The 23,786-nt window shown below is 45.2% G+C and overlaps 1 protein-coding gene across 1 annotated transcript in view; it reads right to left on the reverse strand.

Moving 5' to 3' along the window:
- The window catches only part of TTC9 (tetratricopeptide repeat domain 9), a 59,112-nt gene extending 37,878 nt beyond the window's left edge, over nucleotides 1-21,234 (reverse strand). The window contains exon 1 of the mRNA XM_053287306.1: nucleotides 20,364-21,234. Coding sequence (XP_053143281.1) covers nucleotides 20,364-20,775 — 412 coding nt within the window. The 5' untranslated portion in view covers nucleotides 20,776-21,234. The remainder of the gene's footprint in view (nucleotides 1-20,363) is intronic.
- Between the last annotated feature and the right edge of the window lie 2,552 nt (nucleotides 21,235-23,786).

Raw genomic sequence — 23,786 nt, forward strand, 5'->3', positions numbered from 1 at the left:
CATTTCTTGCTCATTCTCTTTAACTGAAAAAGAACGTACATTTACATTTCTTAGCTATTTTAATATTAAATACCTTCACTAATCATGTACATTTCTGATCCTTTAATTATTTCTTTAAACCAGTGATGTCCCTGTATAATGTGCTCTCATTCATTTTTTAGGTTCTGTGCTATAAAAGATTGGCTTTCCTCGCCTGATTCCCCAGGAACATTTAATTCTTTTACAGAGTGGTTCCATCCTCAAGTTACAGCTGCTGGGTGGCACAGGATCTTTGCAAAATTCCCCTGCTCACCCTGGAAGAGCAGCAGAACCCACCAGTGCAGTAAATCGATGCCTGCGGGATGATCCTCTTGTACTGCTACCATGTAATACTGTGTGTGTAATGATACTGACACTCTACAACTGGCATAACCCTTATGCCAGCAGGAGATTGCCGTGCAAAGGTGAAAATCAGGCAGAGTCAGAGGGTGGCAAGGAGGGGGGGGGGGAAGGCTTAGTTCAGGCTCACTCAGGCTTTGCTCCTGTTTCCTGTGCCAGCATAATATTACACCTGCACAGCAAATACTCCCACTGGTGTCAATAAGGACTCCTGACTACTGTCTCTTCCTAGATCCCCATCTGCACTCACAGCCACAGCAGAGGAGAGGATTTTTACTCATTCAGTGCCTGGAATGCAAGTGGAACATAACTATTGGAGGCTGCATCAGTTTCCCCCCATGCCTCTAAATCTGTGGACTCCCACATGGGAACTTGTTGCTCAGGGGCACTTTGCACCAACAACCAAAGCTAATGACCAAGTAAGAAGAACAGAAGGATGTGTCTTAGGTTCATTTGCATGAATATATATGGTTTTTGGGCGGGCTATGGGGTGGAGACTGCCTTGGTCGGGCTGATGGATGATCTCCAATTGGGAATTGACAGAGGAAGTGTGACTCTGTTGGTCCTTTTGGATCTCTCGGCGGCTTTCGATACTATCAACCATAGTATCCTTCTGGAACGTCTGAGGGTGTTGAGGGTGGGGGGCACTGTTTTACAGTGGTTCTGCTCCTACCTCTTGGACAGATTCCAGATGGTGTCGATTGGAGATTGTTGTTCTTCGAAATCTGAGCTTAAGTATGGTGTCCCTCAAGGCTCCATACTTTCTCCAGTGCTCTTTAACATCTACATGAAACCACTGGGAGAGATCATCAGGGGATTTGGAGCAGGATGTTATCAGTATGCTGATGACACTTAGATCAAACCTCCATGTCAACTTCTTCAGGAGATGGCATAATTTCCCTAAATGCTTGCCTAGAAGCCGTAATGGGCTGGATGAGGGAGAATAAACTGAAACTGAATCCAGATAAGATGGAGGTACTTATTGTGCAGGGTCAGACTCTAGAGACAATTTTGAACTGCTTGTTCTAGATGGGGTCACACTTCCCCAAAAGGAACAGGTTCGCAGTCTGGGAGTACTTCTGGATCCACACCTCTCCCTGGATTCTCAGGTTGAGGCAGTGGCCAGGGGTGCTTTCTATCAGCTTCGGCTGATACGCCAGCTGCGTCTGTTTCTTGAGATGAACAACCTCAAAACAGTGGTACATATGTTGGGAACCTCCAGACTTGACTTCTGCAATGCGCTCTATGTGGGGCTGCCTTTGTACGTAGTCTGGAAGCTTCAGTTGGTACAGAATGCGGCGGTCAGGTTGGTCTCGGGGTCATCTCGGAGAGACCACATCACTCCTTTGTTGATAGAGTTACACTGGCTGCCAATAAGTTTCCAGGCAAAATACAAAGTTCTTGTCATAACTTATAAAGCCCTAAATGGTTTAGGTCCTGGGTATCCTAGAGAACGTCTTCTTCATTATGATCCACACCGCCCACTGAGGTCGTCCAGAGAGGTCCGTCTCCAGTTGCCGCCAGCTCGGCTGGTGGCCACACGGGGACGGGCTTTCTCGGTTGCTGCCCCAAGACTGTGGAATGCGCTCCCTACTGAGATACGATCCTCCCCATCTCTGACAATTTTTAGAAAGCATTTGAAAACCCACCTCTTCACCCAAGCTTTTTCTGTTCTTTAAATTTTTAAGGTTTTAATTCGTGGTGATTTTTAAATTGTTAAATTGTTTTAAGTTTTTATATATAATTTAACTTGTTTTATACTATTGTTAACCGCCCAGAGACGAAGGTTTGGGGTGATGTACACAAGTAATAAATAAAATAATAATAATGAAAACACCAAACACCTGATCCAAAAATACCACATAGATTCAAGGAGAATTAGAGAAGTCTTGGAAATAATAAAGCAGCAAATAACAGCAGTGTCAAAGAAGATTAGCAGATACGAAGCCAGAATTACACAACACAGGCAGAATCTCCAATTCCAGTCGAATCAGAGACGTTTCTACCAAAGCATAGAAGGAGAAACTGCAAGAAACCTAGAAACACCAAATAAAGAAGAAACAGTGCAATTCTGGGGGGAATTATGGGACAATCCAATAGATTATAATAAAAAAGCAGGCTGGATGAAAGAGGTCAAAAAATGTAACCAACAAATGCAAGATCTAATCATAACACCAGAATTAATAAGTGAAAGAGCAAAGAAAATTAAAATTTGGACTGCGCCAGGCGATGATGAACTGCATGGCTTTTGGCTTGAACACCTAACAAGCCTTCATAAACAACTATCAAAACAGTTCAATCACATTTTGCAAGGAGGTGATATTGAACAATGGCTAACAACTGGGAAAACTCATCTTATAATGAAAGACCCAGCAAAAGGTACAGTTCCAAGTAATTATAGACCGATAACCTGCCTGCCAACCATGTTCAAATTATTAACTGGAATAATAGCAGATGAAGTGATGCAACACTTATTAACTAACAAACAGCTTCCAGTTGAACAGAAAGGAAATTGCCCGAACAGCAGAGGCACAAAAGACCAGCTGCTGATTGACAAAATGATTTTAGAAAATTGCAAGAGAATTAAAACCAATCTAAGTGTTGCATGGGCCTCACACATGGATACTAAAATGTTTAGAAACAACTGGAGTCAGCAAAAACATTCAGATATTTATTTTTAAAAAGCAATGAGCATGTGGAGTACACAGTTAGCAATCAATGGTGAGACACTTGGACAGGTTAGCATTAGAAGAGGCATTTTCCAAGGGGACTCACTATCCCCTCTAACAGTTCAACTGTTCTAAAAGTTCAGCTTTTAGAGGAGAGCTGGTCTTGTGGTAACAAGCATGACTTGTCCCCTTAGTTAAGCAGGGTCCACCCTGGTTGCATATGAATTGGAGACTAGAAATGTGAGCGCTGTATGATATTCCCCCCAGGGGATGGAGCCACTCAGGGAAGAGCAGAACGTTCCAAGTTCCCTCCCTGGCTTCTCCAAGATAGAGCTGAGAGAGATTCCTGCCTGCAACCTTGGAGAAGCTGCTGCCAGTCTGTGAAGACAGTATTGAGCTAGATAGACCAATGGTCTGACTCAGTATATGGCAGCTTCCTATGTTCCTATATTTACATAAGATCGAGGCATTATTGGCAAGTATAATCATGACTGATGGTGGCAGAAAAGTTTCCAAGGGCACTGTGAGAGTGGCACTTGGTGTTGCCACATGAGCTTCTGTTACTAATAGCATTCCTTTGCTGCTGGGAAACTAGAGGATCGTGGTTATGTTGCATTTGTGTAAGTGCTGGCAGAACGGCCCACCAGTAGACTGGGATGATAAGATCAGTCTGTTAAATGTGTGGTGTGTGTGGCGGGGCAGGGGGGAATTACCTGTGCTGGGAAGGGAATGGTTCCCCTCATAACAAGTAGACTGGAATTCTTTAATGTCACAGCAGATTGGAGTGCTTTGTTTTGACACATAAGGATGCTGATCTCCGGCTGCTGTTCCATGGCTCCAGGATGGCTGGGGTTGCTGTGTTACTTTGAGTTCCCTAGGGGACACTGCATATGACACAGACCTGAACAGCAGTTACCTGTTGCAAATGGTTTAAGGAGGTGGCAACCTGGGATTTAAGCTTCAGTTGTAAAAGATGTGTGTCTAACAATATATTCAGAAGAGCTAAACCTTGCACACTCTACTGTGAGAAGAAGAGTAAGTAGGATCTAGAACAATATTTATTTATTTATTATTTATTTATCATATATAACTTACAGTCACCAATATAGACTAGGAATCCTCGCTTTACGGATGCTTAGAAAGCTTGTGAAAATCGCAGTGCCTTACTACTGTGACTGGCAGCACACCAGGATGGTTGAAAGGTGTTAAGGGAAACCAATCCGCATTAAATTACCTTGAGTTTGGGCCCATAGTGCTGAAAGTGTTAGGCCCAGAGGGCCAAGAAAATGATCCAGTTTGGGTAGAGTTAAAGAGATGTAGGTGAACATGAGGCTTATGGAAGTCTTGTAACATAAGCACATAGTTCTGTAAGCTGCCATTCTAAATACAATTCCTATGGACTAAGCCCCATTGAACACAATGGGACTTACTTCTGAGTAAGCATTCACAGGAGTGGGCTGCATGTTGCACTGACCTTATCCCAAGGGGGTTTCAGGCAGCTCTGTAAATAAAATAACTAAATAAAATAACTTGGAGAGTGGTTGCTTTCTCACCTGAGAGAGCAATACTCACCTGAGCCCATCCCTGCCCTCCATGGTGCCTCCAGTGCTCCTCCTACTTCCTTGTCAGGACTTCTGCAAGCAAGGGCAGGCAGCCATTATTCACCCTGTCAATGGGGTTCTTTCGCCAAGTGCTGTTGTGGGTGTTCTGAGCAGTGGCAGGTGGAACAGCTGCACTGGTGCCCACCATCTTTTCTTTTCCTTTACCTCTACTGCATTGTCCCCACCCCAGCCATTGTGTCACTGGATGGGAATCAGAGGCATTGCCTTGTCAGCAAAGGAAGCTGCTGGCCACCAGCATGGCTGCCAAAGAGTGCTTCTGGCCACCACTGTTAAATTCAGCCCCCAAAAGGATTTGGGGGAGGCTTGCCTTGGAAGTAGAGGCAACATCTTGAAGTAGTTCTAGGTGGCTGCATTGATGGCTGTCATGGTTTTTCACTACAGCCTCCTCAGGGGTCAGCCATGGGCCATTTGATGACCCTGGGCCCTCGCCAGTGCCCAAGTTAGCCAACCCTTGATGTAGCTCTGCTCAGGGCACAGATTTACTCATCACGAACAGCAGGCGATAAACTTTACAAGCTAGCTTCTGAGGAACTATCTTACGACATGGTAAGGAATGCCGCCTCGGTTCACTAGGGTGGCTTGTGTAGTAAGCCGTCACATACACTACAGAATAAAAATATCTGGTCCTTGGAGCATCTCAGAAGAAGTACAATACATATCTCAGCTGTTATCTGGCACCTTCCACATGTATGATGTTACACAAATTATGTACACATAAAATGCAGATCAATTGTACCCTCCCCCCAGTTATGACATACTGCAAATATTGGTTTTCATTTTGTACTAGCCAGTCCTAGCCTCTGTTCCAGAGGCACTGAAGATCTAATCTATTTGCCAACCTAGTACATACGAAGCCATATATTAATAATAATAATAATAATAATAATAGTCATAGCAGCAGCAGCAATAGTAAAAGCCGCCTTATACTGAGTCAGACTGTTGGTCCATCTACTTCAGTACTGTCTTCTCTGACTGGCAGTAGCTCTGTTGGAGATGAATTTCCAGTGCATGGACCTTTTGCACCAACTGTCCTAATGACCACTAGCGGCATTGGGAGTAGAGACAGTGAGTAAGAGTCTCCCTATCTGTCCTTACTCTATGACCTCTGAACTGACTCTGCAGCACTTCCTGTGCTGTCACAGTCCTTCCTTTCCTCCTAGAGAGCAGATGGAAACATCTCTCTCTCTCTTTCTCTCTCTCTCTCTCTCTCTCCTTACCTATCCATTATGTAGTCCTTTAGATTAGATATAGGTCTTTCTTATTTAAGTGTATTTAACCATGTGTTTTCTCTAAATAGCTGCAATATCTAAACCATCCTCTGCTACCTACTCTGTAACTGGAGTGTGTGCTCATTCCTTAGTGCTCTGCGATTTTTACCTATTGTGGGTAAAAATCAACAACCTCTAACAAGCTCTCCAGAGTATTAGGAGTCTTTCCCTGGCAATGTCAGGAATTGAATCTGGGACTTTCTGCATGCAAAGAAACCACTGAGTTATGACCCCTTCCTCACAAAAATACTGATGCCTCATCCCCATATAAATGCCTAGAGCATATCTCTCAAGTGTAAAGATGCTAATTTTGGCTTTTGGATCATTTAACAATGGCCTGAACCATTCTAATTTTTAAGACTTTGCAGTTATACAGCACTTTTCCAGCTGGGCTACCTAATGGACCTCTTCAAAACCTTTAGATTAAGAAAGAAGCATTTGTTCTGTTAATTAAGATAAGAATGGAAACGGATGTAAGTAATTCATTAAGCTTCATGACCTCCCAGTAAGATGGTAAGCTCGACTGACTTCTTTTGATAATGCCCACCCAAGATCACAGAGCATGTTTGTAGCAGAGATAGGCATAAAATCCAAGACAGCTCTTGATAGACAAAATAGTGCCCATCACATTCTTCAATAAAACACAGAGTATGCCTTCTGCAACTCTAACGCATCCCCTTAATCAGTAAAGCTCAGGGTCAGTTTCAGCTCTTGTAGCAAAAGCTGTCCATTTCAGCATAGAAAAATATTATACAGTGCTTAGGGTGTATCTGTAACAATCTTTTTTTTTTAAAGAATCAGTTAAAGGGGTAAGAAAAATAGTAAACTGTCATCTTCCTTTGTATCCTTGAATAATTCTGTTGGACTATTTACAAGGTCTGGTATTATAAAAGATATGGAGTTGCAAATCTGCTTAAGCACTGCTAGAATGTATACAGATATTGCAAGTATTGTCTGCAGCATACTATCTTGCTCTCTCTGTCTATGCAATGCTTATTGTTCTGCACATAGAATTGTTTTTACATTGTAAACAGAGGCAGAAGGGGGGGAACAAATTTAAATGGATAAAAGAGTTAATTGTGTGGGCAGGTGTAGGTGTATATATCAACCACACATTCACATGTACTATTAATTAGTGAATTAGTCCACATTTATTTTTTCCCCTGCTCCTCCTTTTATGTTGTACCTATGATTCTTTCCATACATGTACAAAACAATCAGCACTGCAGACACCTACTCACCCAGCAAAGCTTCATTTCTTTGCAACATCAGGACTCCATTGTGCTCCTTCCTGCCCCTTTCCCCTGTTTGTCATAATTTCACTCTGATCGAGGCAAGAGAAGGTCAAGTCCTTTGCTCAAAGTCACAGACAGGTAATGAGTCATAACCAAATGATTGCTCCAAGCTCTGTTTGCCTTGTAATCATATGCTGAAATGATGGGATGTTTAAAAAGGGAGAACGTTGCACTCACATACAGCGCCCTGAGAGAGCATGTGCAAGCCCCACCCTTGCGCTGATGTACACAGAAGCCCCAACTGCCTGCTGCCCACACTTGCAACTTTGTCTGAATAAACAAATGCCCCAGCCTTCTGATCATGGAATGAATCTGTCCTTGGTTACAGCTTTTGTTTCTTTAGACAAATGTTGTAACTGGATGGTGGGCAGACGGGGCTTCTGAACACAAATGTTGCAAGGTGGTGCAAGGTGGGGCTTGCAGGAAGCTCTCAAGATGCTGTATGAAAGTATTTGTCCTTCCTTTATTATTATTGTTGTTATTTATTTCATTTATATACTGCCCATCCAAAAAAGGCTCAGGGCAGTTCACTATCAAAAAAATAAATAAAACCATTTAAAATATTATCATAAAACTCATTTAAAAACCATTTAAATAATATTAAAAGCCAAGCTGAAGAAATGGGTCTTTACGACTCACTTGAAGGTCTCCAAAGATGATAAACCTCTTATACCCATGGAGAGTGTGTTCTACAACTTAGAGGCAACTGCTGATAAGGCCTGGTCCCAAGTTGCCACCAGATGATAGACCCCTCCTGGTGATCTTAATGAACAGTAGGGATTTTGCAGAGAAAGGTAATTCCTAAGCCGTTCAGGGCTTTAAAGGTAATAAAGGTAAAGTGTGCCATCGAGTCGATGTCAACTCCTGGTGCCCACAGAGCCCTGTGGTTTTCTTTGGTAGAATACAGGAGGGGTTTACCATTACCATCTCCCACACAGTATGAGATGATGCCTTTCAGCATCTTCCTATATCGCTGCTGCCCGATATAGGAGTTTTCCATAGTCTGGGAAACATAACTTTACATATTGCCTATAAACATATTGGCAGCCAGTGCAACTTTTAAAGAAATGATATGATATTTTTAAGGCATGATATGGACTCTCCAGGCTACTCCAGAGACCAATCTGGCTGCCACAGTTTGGACTAACAGAAGTTTTCAAACTAAGTACAAAGGCAGCCCTAAATAGAGTACATTGGAGTAGTCCAGCCTGGAGGTTAATTTTTAGTTTTATTTGTTTGGTTTGATTGTCTTTGTTAGAACCCTATAAAACCTGGTGTTGTGAGCCATTACTTTAAGTCACAATATAAGTGCTCTAAAACATTGTGCTGAAGTGAGTGCAGTGCCTCTCTCTTCTGTGACCCCATAATGCAGATTAAGACATTAAGTGTAATATTAAGAGCACATGTGTTAACAGTAGAATGTTATACAGTATGGAACAGCCACAAGGCAAACACTCTGTTAACTTGACCTACAAATAAATGATGCCAGATTGTTTGGATGTCAGCTAATTTAGTCATATTAGCTTCAATGTACATCTGCATTTCACTGGTTTGTAGATCAGGTTGTCCTTGATGCTAAGATTAACATTGTTGTCCTCTAACAGGCTATTTCAAATACTCAGTGTAGCAGCAAGTGTGTGTGCATATTTATTTATTCAGTGTATATACTGCCCTTCCTAAAGTGGCTCAGGACCACTTTAAAATTAAAAAACACATAATAGAACATTTAAAACAAAACAAAACATTTAAACCAGATTAAAATTAAAATTAAAACTAGATATCATTAAAGGCCAGGCTGAAGAGATGGGTCTTTAAGGCTCTCCTGAAGGCCTCCAAGTAAGATAATCCTCATATATCCATGGGGTGCGCAACCTTGGGGTGACAACTAGGAGCGACAACTGAGAATGCTCAATCCTAGGTCACCATCAGATGAAATGGTGGCACCCGAAGATGGATCCCTCCTCATGATCTCAATGAGGTTATTCTCACGATTGCATAAAATCGGGCTAGTCTCTGCTATAGGGATGTGCAGACCGGGCCGGTGGGCCGGTCCAGGGGTTTGGGGTCGAACCGGACCACCCCCCAGTTCTGTCGGACTAGAACCGGACTGCCGGGTCCAGTCCGGCCGGTCAGCAAATTTTCTTTATTTTTTAAAAAATTAAAATATATTTAAAATACCTTTAGCCCCTTTGGGGGGCTTGCTAAGGCAAGGGGGGGTGTCCGCGCAGGTTCCCTCTCCACCCGCCGGCCATCCTTATCACTGCCGCAGCCTGCCGTGGCCGAGTAATTGACCAATTTGGCCTTTTCGGGCCTCTGTATGAGCGCGCGGCCGCCATTTTGGCGGCGGCCGCGCATGCACCAATGCCCTCTGCAAGGCCACGCAGTGCCACCTCCCGGATGCCTCCCGGCTCCGGGGGTCTCAGGGGTCACGCCAGCATGCCCTGTGTGCTCGCGCAGGGCATGCTGGAGCTTCCGGGGGCCAATTAGCCCCCGCCAGCTCTGTCATGGAGCTGGCAATCATGTGGGCAGCTGATCCAGCCACCCAGGTCTCCCGCTGTGCTCGTGTGCAGGGAGAGCGGGCTTAGACTGCTCTCCCTTCTAAACCGGGTCTCACTGATCATGAGACCCGGCTCAATGAGTGGTGGAGATCTTGTAGAAAAAGGCGGTCTCTCAAGTAACCAGACCTAACCATTCAGGGCTTTAAAGATAATAACCAGCACTTTGTATCTTCCCCAGAAAAATATCAGTTGCAGCCAGCGCAACTGTTTAAGAACATGCATAGTGTTCTTGATATACAGTTAATATACAACCAAAGAGTCAGCTTATGGTTATGAAGTTTTAATATTGGGTTTTCAATGTTTTAAATGATTTTTAATTGTTAATTGATTTGATGATTTAAATTATTTTAATTGTAAACCGCCCAGAGATACAAGTTTTGGACAGTATAGAAATATTTTAAACAAACAAACAAACTCATAGTGTTGCACTGACATTGCAAGCTGATCTGAGAAGGTTAGCTTGGAGCCACTGCAGGAGAGGAACGACTGGTAGATGTCCAAAGCCAGGCCATGGTGCAGAAACTGAATGATGGAGTGGCCATGGATAGGTGGGCCAGGAGACAGAGCACCTTCACACAGTTCTGAAAGTTTCCATTATGGAAACGTGTGTGCGTGCACAGATCTATACTCCTGATATATCATCTATGATTTGATTTGAGATGAAGGAGCTGACCTTCTATGCATTATGGAGACCTGGTCGGGGGAGGCTAGCAGTCCAGTCTGGTTCCAGCTTCTCCCAGCAGGATACTCTGTGATGGAGCAGATGAGAGGATGTGGCTGAGGAGGTGGTGTGGCTGTGGTATTTGGCAGAATTACGGGAGCTGAAGTGGAGAGGTAGACAACTAGAGCGCAAACTGAGAAAGACTCAGCTCAAATCTGACAGGTTACAACACAGAGCACATTTGGAGATCTATGCTCTGGCAATATGTGCAGCAAAGAAGCAATTCTTCTCTGGCTGCATTGTATCCACAAAGTCACGGCCAGTGGAGTTGTCTTGAGTTGTGAGAGTTCTAGTATAAGCTTCCTCCCACTTGAATCCAAATTTGGAGCCATCAGTTACTCGCTGTGATGCTTTTAATGATTTGTTCATGGACAAAATCTCTCTTATTTGGGCCAACTGGCTTCTACAATTAGGGCAGAGTCTGTTATGGAGGTATCCATCACCTCCTCTTATGTGGTCACACTGGATCACTTGCAGTTTGTGAAGATGTGGACAAGCTGTTTCGGATTGTGCGTCCTACGATCTGTTCTCTTGACCCTTACCCAACTTGGCTTATTTTATCTAACAATCAGATTATCAAAGAATGCCTGGTAAACATCATAAATGCTTCTTTGAGGGAGGGTAGGTTGCCTCCTTGTCTTAAGGAGGCTATTATTAGACCATGCTTGAAAAACCTACATTGGACCCCTTAGAATTAGGCAATGATAGGCCCATCTCTAATCTCCTGTGGATGGGCAAGGTGATTGAGACTGTGGTGGCCTTTCAGCTCCAACAATCCTGGAGGAAATTGATTATCTAGACCAGGGGTGAGGAACCTTGGCCCTCCAGCTGTTTTTGAACTACAACTCCCACCATCCCCAGCCACAATAATTGTCTGACCAGAAGTGAACCCTGTCCTGACTGACAGGCTGGTGAACTCCAGGGATCAGCCAACGAGCACACCAGGTGGTTGGACCTAGAGGGCCGTTGGGGAGGAGGAAGAGTGTCTTTGTTAGAAGAAGCAGGCTGGAGGTGAGAGCAGGACATGTGGCCATGGAATATGGCTGCCAAGGATGGCTGCGGATCTTGGAAGACAGAACTGCAGGGGGCTTGGATTCTCAATCCAGGGTTTGGTGAGTTCAAGACAAAGGAAGCCAGGACTTTGGCTTCAGGGAGAGTAGGCCAAGGAAAGGTTTGTTTAGTCAGACTTTGTGTTGGAAGTTATATTCCTTTGTGTGTATGTTTTGCATATTCCTGATACTGGCCTATTGATTGTTTACCTGTAACATAACTAAGCTAAGAAACACTAGCCTGCACCCATCCATCCAGGGTGTTGCAAAAGACTCTGCAAGCTTTTAAAGGTGCTTTTGTATTTTCCTACATCCTTGTTCCTTGCAACTAGGGTGCTTTTTGAAGTATTCTTGTAACCAGTATTTTTATCCATAACTAAATGCTGAGAGAGCCTCAGACAGAAACAGTCTGTAGCATTTGAATAAAAATGTTTTTCTTTTTGTTCATTACATTTCACAAGCCTCTCTGAGTAGATTTTTGACTCAGGAAAGGTGGGGGCTGGAAGGGTTTCTCATTCTGGTACATACATGCCTCAGACAGTTGTCATGAGCACGTGGAGGAGGAGGAAGAGACGGACGGGATGGCAGTAGAGGTGGGAGTGCAAGTTCCAGAACTTGCAAAGGAGAGCGGGACCAGCCCATGGGAGGCTGGAGAAGAGTTAGAGCCTGTCGTGGCAGCTCTTATGGAAGAAGGATGGCCGGTCTCAGCAGTGGAGAGACGTCACTCAAAGAGACAGCAGGAGATAAAGGACCGCATGCGCAGAACGGCTAAACTAACAAGCAAGGCTGCTGAGTCAGGGATCCATGATTAACAGCACATGGTTTTAGCCTATATTAGCCGGCTTTCCCACAGCCGCTGTGCTGGTATCAATGTTGTTCTTCACTGAGATACTTGGCTGCGTTCCTGTTTGCTGTGCCTGTGTTTTGACCTTGGACCGTTGGGACTCTGTTTGTGGATTACGATTTGGACTCTGTTTGACTGACTGGTGATATTACAACCTGGACTGACTCTGGTTTGAAGAAACTACTGACTGCCTGGCTTTGTTGTTTGACTTCTGCCCCTGTCTATTTCACTCTCCGGCGGCTGATATTTATAGCTCCAGATTAGTGGGACAGGTTTATGACAACAGTCAGCAAACTGCCAGTTTTCCCACCGCGTATAGGCTTGCAAGTGGGAGAAATTTTGTGTATTTTTCCCATAGCAAAAGAAGAACAGTTTCCCTGGGATTTCCACCCCAAGCCCGGGGAGGGTCAAACTCTGAGATAAAGATGGGTGGGGGTAGCAGCTACTTTTGAACCTATCAGAAAATACAGGAAAGTTTAAGGGAGAAGCCCTTCTACTGAAACAGCCTTCCAAACCTCTGTTTCATTAAAAGTTAGGTAGTGTGGAAAGGCTTCTAAGCATGAGATGGGGAAAGCAGACAGAAGCTACAGATTGTTAAATTTAAAAATGAAGAAGAAGAAATTTTACTCTAAAATAATTCAATTCAAAACAGTAGTTCTTTTGGAAAATTGAGTACAAAGGAACAGCAGCCATATGAACATAAAGGAACAAATAAAATAGGAGAAAATAGGAGTGTGCACAAAACCAGTTTGCCCGGATCGGTTCAAGTCCGAATCAAACCTGGCATGTTTGGTTTTGTGTCCCCCAAACAGACCCCTGGCTCAGCTCAAATTTGAGCTGGTTCGGGGGTTCTAAAATAAATAATAATATTTTTTTAAAAAAAACATTCACTGCTGGGCCCGGCAGCCTCGGAAGATGCTGGTGCGGCCATGCAGGGTGTGTGTGTGTCTCTGCGATTTACCCATCTCCACACTGGCCTTCCCCCGCTCTTCCAAGGGCCATGTCATCCCTTTTTCAGGCCGTTCCAGCCCTTTCTCCAGTGACGGTGGCCATTTTTGAGGCTGCCACGCTTGCACCCACCCTGGCCATTTGCATGGCCTGAGTCATGACGTGGCCAGAGCACATGTGTGGCAGCCTCCCAAATGACTGCCACCACCAGAGAAAGGGCCAGAACAGCCCGAAAATGGACCAAAATGGACTTTGAAAGAGCAGGAGGAAGCCAATGTGGGGAGGGGGAAATGGCAGACACCCCCCCACGTGGCCATGGTGGTACCCCCTGAGGCCACTGGATCCAGCGGTGAGTGGTTTTTAAAAATGTTTTTTAAAAAAATCTTTAGAACCCCTGAACCAGCCCCTAGCTGGCCCAGGGGTTCAGCTTGAGGTCGGGCCAGACCAGTTGGATGGTGACCAGCTTGATTTTGAGCCAGTTCACACCTCCCTAGGAGAAAAATGCATCCAATCTAAATTGGATGGGGAGGGAGAAAGTGGCAGGTGGACCAGCAAAGAAAACGGCAGGAGGTGGTGGGGGAACAGTGGTGGCGGCAGGAGAACTAGAGGCACAGATGCTCTGCGCCCTGCCCAGCTAATTTGTTTGTTTTGTATTATATTATATTATATAATATTATATTATATTATATTATATTATATTATATTATATTATATTATATTCATTGTAACTTGGATTGTTTGTGTGTGTCTGTCTATCTATCTATCTGTCTAGATATAGATATATATAGATATATATACACACACACTGTATATAGGAGTATATAAATATTTATTTTATTATTTTTATTTATTAAATTTATCTATCTATCATCTATCTAAATATATCTATCATTAGATAGATAGATAGATCGATAGATCGATAGATAGATTTGGCATACTAGAATGGGATTAGCATTGAAACTGAGACACTGACATGTCTCACTTTTTCTGCATAAAATGGTGTTTCAGTAACACTACCATGTTGTGCACCATCACTGCAACTCATAGGTGCAAAGCTATGTGGGAACATCTAGGGCAAATGCAAGAAATATGCTGCTTTACTGTATAGAGTAAAATACAAATGGGGACAATAACAAAGCAAAATGAAGAATTAGGAATAACACATAATGCTGTTATTGTTATGCAAAACACCCGCAGGTTAGATTTTTTCATATTATCAGCAGTAAAATTACCAGGACTGCCAGAAAGCCCCTGATTCCTCCCAAACTCATTCAGTTTCCAGATCTCTTTTTGAGTGGTATTTCTATACTGGCGATGCAGATGTTTTCAGTTAGCAATACAGTATCTGTTTTTTTCAAAACTAGGGAGCACTTCAGCGTTTACTGAATTATTAATGCTATAGCGCCGACAATCTATATAGTACCTTTGCAAGCATGAAGAGCAATATGAGATGGAAACAAGTCTAAGAATGTAGTTTGCAGGGTTTGTTTTTTTAAGAGACAGAATTACACTTGGATAAGGATAAGTCTTGTGGACCATTTAACTATACAAGGATTCAAAGGATTCATAGCCCTATTCACACACTATTCACAATACAGCACACATATTGTATTTACCTGAATCCAGGTTTTTCCAAGTTCTTTGATGTTAGAAATCAAGGGGTCATCTTACATTCAGAGTCCTCTTCCTTTTGAGTAAATATAGGTATAACCTGTATTTAACCTCTGTTTTTAAAGGGGCTTGCCTGAAATTCAAGCACCTTGTATTCAGGTAAATACGGTACAGTCTGTGAAAAGTGTATGCATGTACAGATCTGCACATGTAAGTTGTTCACAGAGGATGCTCAATGCATGTACAAAAGTACATTCCTATCTGTACCCTGCATTTGAGAGGCTCTGTACCCAAGCTCATTTTTTAAACGCATGTACAGCCATTCTCCAAGTGCTCAGTTGTTTATCTTCTTTATATAAAGGGGGAGGGAGAGAAAACACATGAATTGATTTATAACATTTGCCTTTACATAGACTAAATGCTGCTTTTGCATATACTCGCAAATAACTCAAAATAATTTTAGTATTACGGGTGAGCATGTTTATCATTCAGTGACTGCAACATCAAGTGGCAACTTGGATGGCTGCAACACTGCAGATCAAACACTACAGACTGAACTTTAAGATCATCTGACAACATTAGAAAGCAATCCTTTGCAATGGAGGTTGTTGTTCACATGTTCCTTTGTGAGACACTGAATGGTGAGACATCGCCTGATGTACACATATGTGTGAAGCAGAGCAGTCCTTAGATGTCCCCGAAGGAAGAAATGATACCTAACTTAAAAGCAGGCCCTAGCAAAAAGCAAAAGAACACTCTACATTCCCAGTTTTCTGACACTCCATCCTAACACTGCAAAGTGCACTCCTAAACCTAGGAAATAGCAAAGCTCTATTTTGGTGACAAACCATGCCTTTCTCAGGAGTTCTTATGGGCAGAGGATTGTGTGCCTTGTCCCCTGGTCAGAGTGGCACCTGGACTTTCTGTTCCACAGGAGTTAGAAAGAAGAAATTACTGTTGCCAGAACCTGAGGGGTATACTCATGAGTCAAATGGGCCGTAACCCAAAATTTGGCTTTAAAAAAGTCAAATCTGGCAACCCTAGGCTGTCTTTTCATCCCAATGAAAGTGGATGCTTATGTCACCTTATGAGCTCTACCACAGCACTGAAACTCACAGTACCAGGCCAGGACTATTGCATTGAACTGACCATCTCCTCACAGAGTCTCCCCTGTGTCTTCACATAACTCAGGTTGAAAAGCAATGTCTAGGTATGTGTCACGCCATCACTCATCACCATCCATTCTTTTTTGTTATTAATAATGTTATGTTTTAAATACAGCAGAAAAGCACATGCTGCTTTTGTGCTCTTTGGTACACAAACATGTTTTATGGCTGTTATAAATGCATGGCATATATTCAGCAAAAGGAGTAATTTAAGCTTGAGAAAGAGAGAAGGAGAAGGAAGATCACTTAAGTGATTCTTTTCCTATTGTATATCACCATCAATACACATACATACACACCCACACCCCAGTTTTATTTTGGTACCAGATCGCATTTGTTCTGGGGGCAAAGCTCACACCTTAATCTACAGTTTGATTAAAGAGAAGGCTTCGGGAACAGAATGTCAAATACTATCATTCTAGCTATAAGCAGACATTAAGGTCATTCACATGACCTTGTACAGCAGGGCAGAGAGAGATTTGAGAAGGCAGGATTGTTCTTACTTCCCCCACAAATGATCCCTTCCTTGAGCCACACCGCTCGTGCGTCCACACAAGCCATGCTGCTGGGAGTGGCATGGCCATCTAGAGGCAGGGGGAACACAGTCCAACCTCCAGAAATCCCACAGTGCATCATGTGAGGAGTGTGGTGCATTGGGCAATTTCCCCACTGCCGGGTGCTCTAGCCACCTGGCTCTGTGGCTGCTCGGGTGGCCCAGGTAGGGTTGTGCAAGCCCAGGTAGGGCTACTCATGTGCATGCCCTCATCATGTTATATTAGTGTACCAATGTTGGTTCACAGGTACATGCTTTTGTATAAATGACTGTACCTGAATTCATTTTAAAAATGAACCTGGCTACAGGCCCCTTCAAATGCATGGTATAGATCAGGAGTTCTCAATGTTGGGTCCCCAGATGTTGTTGGACTTCAACTCCCATAATCTTCAACCCAAGGCCACTGGGGCTGGGGATTATGGGAGTTGAAATCCAATAACATCTGGGGACCCAATGTTGAAAATCCCTGGAATAGATAGGCAGTGTACTGTTGTATCTGTCTTCAACATGCCGTGTGAATAACTGTGCCTGAACATAACATGTGCATAGGGTTTCAATCCTTTCCCCCACTCCATCATTTCCCCTCCTCCCTCAAATGAGAGCGATACTAATCCAAAATAGATGGCAATATCAAATGCAATGCAATCAGCATGTTTTGAGTATTCAGAGTGCTTTATGGACATGATCTCAGTCAGGGGCGTAGCTAGGGGAGAGGGAGCCCGTGTTCATCCCTCTCTCTGGTGCCCCCCCCCAGAGTGAGGGAGATAATGAAGAAAACAGGGAGGGAGGGATCTGGAGGGCCCTCAGGATAGCCCTGTAAAAGAGGTTAGTATTTTGCCATATTGCAGACTGAAAGGAGGGTGAGGAGGTGGGGGGCACTTGCCTAAGACCACCTTTGCGCCTAAGTTGAAATGTGAACCAAGAACCTTCCAGTTCACAGTTCATACCAGAAGTGGCCAACCAGAGGGTCTCCAGTTGTGGAACATCCCCCATCATCCTCAGCCACATTCTATTGCAGCTGGGGATTATGGGAGTGGTAGTCCAACAACATCTGGAGACAGGCACGGAGGGAGCCAAGAGGTGGCTTGTGTTCTGCCACCGCCATGGCCCCCCCAGCCTCACCTCCTGCGTTTGACAGATGATGCAGGGCGCATTTGGCCATGCCTCCTGCACCATACGTCAGATGCGGAGTGTATGTCTGGGGCTGTAAAGCATGGCTCCCGATTGGCGACAGCCCAGGTTCTTTGAACCGATTTGCCCAATGGTGCCTCCACCTGTGGCTGGAGAGCCTCAGTTTGGCCACTCCACTCCAGGCGTATGCTTTTAAACAATATGCTACACTATTTCTAGCAGCTATCTTTGAGCTATGGGTAGCAGGCAGAATAGGGATGATAAAGGGGCTTTTTGTTTGCATAAGCTCTTGAGAGCTTTCACATTCCACAAGGCTCTTCGTCGTACAGTATTAGTACAACTGATGTTCACGCTGAACAACATTAAAACAAAACTGATTTTATGTCGAGGATTGGTTATTGGTGCTTTTGGTGTCCCATAGCTAGCATGAACTAAATGCTCTTCTAGCATTTATAGCCACAATGCCCAATATTCTTTTCACCTATGTGGCTTTTAACGATCACTATACATCTCCCAGGTTGCCCATTTTTTGTACAAGACAAGCTTGGACAGACAACTCTTCCTGTAATATTTGTTATTATAAAGTATTAAACTGAAGCTGTGGTAAAACAATGAAAAGGAACAGGCAGAGGAAAAAGCTGGTGAATAAGCCTGCAAGATTGACAGCAGAATAAACATGCAGAATGATCTTAGAAAAGGTGCATGGGTTGTAATTTCTGGAAGGACAATCACTTAAAAATTGCCATTGTTGTCAAATGGCAGGACCCAAAGGATGGCAAGTTCATATTTGTATAGCTCTTAGAAGTGCGCAGATGCTTAGCCCAGTCTATTATGAATTGTTGTCATTGTACTTATTAATCCATATTTATTTATTTAGTACATTTATATACCGCCCCATACAAAAATGTCCCTGGGCAATTCATGAGTGCAAAGAGTCAGAATAATGCTAGATTTATCTAATATTAGATATCTAATACTAGATGTAGACTTGCAGCATAGTATAATACTAGATATTTCAAGGGTGATGTGCTGAATGCTGCACCCACCCCCAATACAATTACTCTAGAAATACTTTTTTTTTCCAATGTGAGAAACCCTTCCAATTCCTCCTCAAAATCATCCTTTTCTGTGACGCCTCGGATTTAGCTCCTCTGTCCTCACTCCTGACAGAAATCAAGTCTAACTACATTCAGCTGCATTCATACTTATCCTCCACACCCCCTCCCTAGTGACAAATTCTAGAGAGGGAGCTGAGTTAGTCTGTTAAAACAAAATCAGCCAGAGAGTCTTGTGGCACTCTAAGACTAACAGATTTGTGGTGGCAGAAGCTCTCCTGGACTACAGCGCACACCATCAGACTGCAAAATGTTATCGTCCATGGGTAGACGATATCTGTCCGTTTATCTGCCTGTCTGCATCTGACAAAGTGGCCTCTAGTCCACTACAGCTTATGCCACAATATATTACTTAGTCTTTAAGCTACAAGATTGATATTTTCCTCCTGTTATCCTTGTCTCCATCTTTCCTCCCCTCTCTCTGTAATCCCTCCTGCTGCTGAAATCCCTAAGTTCCTTAGGACAGGGGACGGGTGTTTTCCCTCCTATTACTTTGCAAAGTTCTATGTGCATTGCTGGTTAATGCAGTAACTGTAATGTGCCCACCCGTCGAAATCACCAGGAGCATCAAAGAAGACAATTCAGTGCAGCAGATTCTGCACTGTTTATAACAGACATGACCTATGACAGAGATACCCCCGGAACCAAGTAGACCCCTCTGAGAGCTACCTGTCATCCTGAGTAAACAATGCATACATATGTGGCTGTTGTGGGAGAACCTTCTTCTCCCTGAGGCTGGGCTGCCTGCCTGCCTGGCTAACAACATTGGAGAAGGAGAAGCAAAGGGAAATAATGCGACAGACTCTTGCTAAGCTCTGCTCACTGGGCAAAGAAGCACTTCTCAAAGTCTAGGCTGCTAGGCGGGAGAGCGACTGTTCCCGTCCAACCCAGCCTAGCATCCCTCCAGCGGCTGTTGCCGATGATTCCCTGCTTCTGTTTCTCTGGAGACTCTGAGCTCCTTTGGGACAGGGGAACATCTTCGTGTTGAAAAGCGGTACGAAAAATGTATGTCTCTGGAATATTTCCCGAAACAAACACATCCCACCCCCGCCCCACCCGCCGTACACCAGAGCCAGCCAGCCAGCCAAGAGACCTCTCCATGATACATACCCGGGCGAGCGGGGGGAGGCGGCGAGGAAAGGACACAACAGCGCACCTGCCATTGTCCCTGCCCTGTCCAGCCTGCCTTGTTAACAACCTTGCAAACAAGAGCCGCGCGAGGTCAGGTATCGGCCACTGCTGGCCGGCCCGGGCCCCTTCACCCCCTACCTACACTTCGGTGTAGCTCTCCCCACGAAGTTTATTTACAGTGCAGCCCGAGTGGCCCCGGCGAGAGCATCGGAGCGCGGCCCCCTGGCTCCCTCCAGGGACTTCAGGAACATCCCCCCGCCACACACACACACACACACACACGCACGCACCCCACCCTGCTGACCTGCCAGGCTGTTGTAACAGTCAATTTCGATGCTCTCCAGCAGCTGCCTCTGCGCCTCGGTGAGTTTGCCCAACAAGCGGGCGCTGCTGGCGGAGGAGGATGCCGAGCTGGCATCCTCGTCGTGCTGCTCTTCCTCCTGGGCCAGCAGCAGCCCCTTCAGCTCCAGCAGCGCCCGGTGGTACTTGCCGATGGCTTCCCGGAATTTCTTCTCCTTGTAGCACTGCGCCCCATGGCTCTTGAAGTCCAGGGCTCTCCGGATGAGCTCGTCGGGCTCGGCAGCCGTCGAAGCAGCAGCAGCAGCAGCAGCAGCAGCAGCAGCGGGCTGGCTGCCTCCGGTGTAGCTGCTGCCGCCGCCCAGAGCGCAGTGCCCATCGCCCGCTGCCCGGCTGCCGGGGTTCAGCTTCCTCTCCATGCCCGCCGCAGCTGGGCTCCCGGTTCACTCACAGGGCGGCGGCGGCGGCTAGGCTCGAGGGGTTGGATCCCGCGGGCGAGAAGAAGCGTCCTCCCTGCCTGCTCGCTTCCCCGACGGTGCGAGCAGAATCAAAAGGTGGCACAGCAGCCTGCTGGCTTGCTCGAGCTGGTGGTGCCACCCCTTGGCTGGGCTTGACTCCTTGCGCCCATCCTCCAGCTGCCAGCGGGGAGCCGCCGCCGCCGCCACTGCTCCTCCTCCTCCGCCTCCTCCCGCAGGGTGTCTGGCTGGCTGGCTGCTCCCGTGTTGTGTTATGATGGTGGTGATGATTATGATGGGGGCAATTATTGCTAACCCGGAAGGAGCTTCTTGCACACAGCAGCGAGGGGAGGGGAGGGCGGCGAGGCAGGGATTCCAGGCATTCACCCAGCAGCAGCCAGCCCCGATCTGCTAGCCCGAGAAGAGAGACTGGGGGGAAATGATGAGGGGAAACAGGAAAGAGAAGGAGCAGGGAAATCTATTAGGTGACGTAGGGAGAGCGAGAAAGGAGTGTACACAACAAATCAGACCCAAACCCACCTTCTTGTTGTTTACAGCAAGGTACTTGGGTTCTTAAAGACACAGGCTGCCTTTTCTAGAAAGCAGGGGGAGGGAGAGAAAGGAGAACATATATGGAGCGATTGTGCTTGTTTGTGTCAAGAGTACATACGGTGCCTACTTATGACGCGTGGTGAGGGCTGTGTGTGTGTATAATATGTGCACACAGGAAAAAAATGGGTAGATAACAATCTGAGGGTGTCTGGGCTGGAGGAGTGGAGGGGGAACCCAGCTGGTCAGTGGAGCCATTTTGGTCTGAAAGTTGGTATGATGCCCAACCAGTTGGGCTTCTTCTTCCCCCTTGCATGCCTCTGCCTCTTTGGGTCTCTCTGTTCTGTGTATCAGTTTCCCTCCCATTGGCCAGAGAGACCTGTTGAAAAGCACATCACATTTCTAGAATATAGAAGACGCTCATTGTTTCAGAACACAACAGTGCAATAGTCTGTTACAAATGGCAAATGGCTTTGGTCTGGGGTGCCCTGCAATTTGAAATGTCAACCTTGAACAGAAAAATCTGATCTGATTCTTCCTGACAACAACTCCCAGCTCCTCACCTTTCCTGCACTGCCACCTACTTCTTCATTCTACCACCTCCCACAACAACCCACTCACAACTTCTGCCAAAAAGATGGCTGCTGCAGGATGTTGTCACAAGTTTCTCCTCATCTCCGAATCTAATCACAGGCTTTCACTCTGCCCAGTTCCTTGGTAATGTTCTCACATGCTTAAGATGTTCACAGTTGGCATCTTGCTACTTTGTCTCCAGTGAGTGAATAGTATGCTAGCTAGAGCTGATTTCTAAACAGGACCTGTCAAGGGTGCCACAGTCTCATGCAGCCATTTCTCCTGCCCCCCACCCCCAGTTTTCCTGACAGGAGAGAAGGCTGAGCCAGAGGGCATGGAGCACCATGCATTGCAGACTGCCCTGTTCCACCAGAATGTTAAACAGAGCAGGGTGCAAATGATCTGGGAAAGCAACTTTGGAGTCAAAACAATGAAAAGCAATGTATTATTCTAGGAATGCAAGGGGTTACCTTTTATTGGCACAAGCTATTGAAATATCGGCAAGTCCCATTGAAATGACTGCACTCTTGCACAACTCTCATTAATTTAAGTGGAGCTTGTGCATAACCTCCTGATGGATTGTGACCTATATTGTGACAATTCATACCATAATAATATGACAGTGAGATCCTTTAGTGTACAGACTCAACATTAAATAACTTTGGCCTATGTCCATTTTGTCTCCTTATGTGGCACAGCGGGGACATGGTTGACTAACAAGCAGAAGGCTTCCAGTTCGAATATCCGCTGGTACTATATCGGGCAGCAGCGATATAGGAAGATGCTGAAAGGCATCATCTCATACTGCGCTGGAGGAGGCCATGGTAAACACCTGTATTCTACCAAAGAAAACTACAGGGCTCTGTGGGTGCCGGGAGTCAAAATTGACTTGACAGCACACTTTACCTTTATTATTATTATTTACATTTATATCCCGCTCTTCCTCCAAGGAACCCAGAGTAGTGTACTACATACTTAAGTTTCTCCTCACAACAACCCTATGAAATAGGTTAGACTGAGAGAGAAGTGACTGGCCCAGAGTCACCCAGCAAGTATCATGGCTGAATGGGGATTTGAACTCGGGTCTCCCCGGTCCTAGTCCAGCACGCTAACCACTACACCATGCTGGCTCCCACGTTTTGACATGTGCTAGCTTGTCAATCACCCTGCCCTTTGAAAGAGGGACCATAAGTCAGTGGTAGAACACCTGCTTAGCAAACAGATGGACTCAGGTTGCATCTCTAAGTGGGGTCTGGGAAAGACCCATTTGAAACCCTGAAGAGCCACCATCAGTCAGTGTACCAGGGCTGCTCAACCTTGGCCCTCTTGCAGATGTTTGCCTGCAACTCCCATAATTCCTGGCTATTAGCCACTATGGCTGGAGATTATGGGAGTTATAGTCCCAAAACAGCTGTGGGGGGGGGGGCAAAGTTGAGCAGGTACTGACCCAGATGGACCAATGGTCTGACCTTGTATAAGGCAGCTTCATGTGTTCAGTTGCCCTAATGAAGAACCTCTGTTCTTGCAGAAACTATACACCTCTGTAGTACAATCTAACCTGGATGGTAGCCTGTACTGTGAATAGGAGGGGAGACAAACAAATAATATTCTTAGCCCCCTTCTTGCTCTTCCACTTGTTACCCACAGCCTCTTCTTCCCCCCTTCTCTTTGGGAAACTTTGGCTTCCTACAGAAAGCTGGACAGGCCCTTAGGACCAGGAGAAAATTGGCTTCTGCTTGGATCAATGAGCTGTGCTGTGCAAAGACTGAACTGGTGCAAAAGCTGTCTAGTAAAAGCTGATGCACCCCTATTGAACTCTGTGCATTTTTAATAAAGTGAAGATTCCTGGCACA

The sequence above is a fragment of the Hemicordylus capensis genome, chromosome 1, assembly GCF_027244095.1.
Source record: "Hemicordylus capensis ecotype Gifberg chromosome 1, rHemCap1.1.pri, whole genome shotgun sequence".
Lineage (NCBI taxonomy): Eukaryota > Metazoa > Chordata > Lepidosauria > Squamata > Cordylidae > Hemicordylus > Hemicordylus capensis.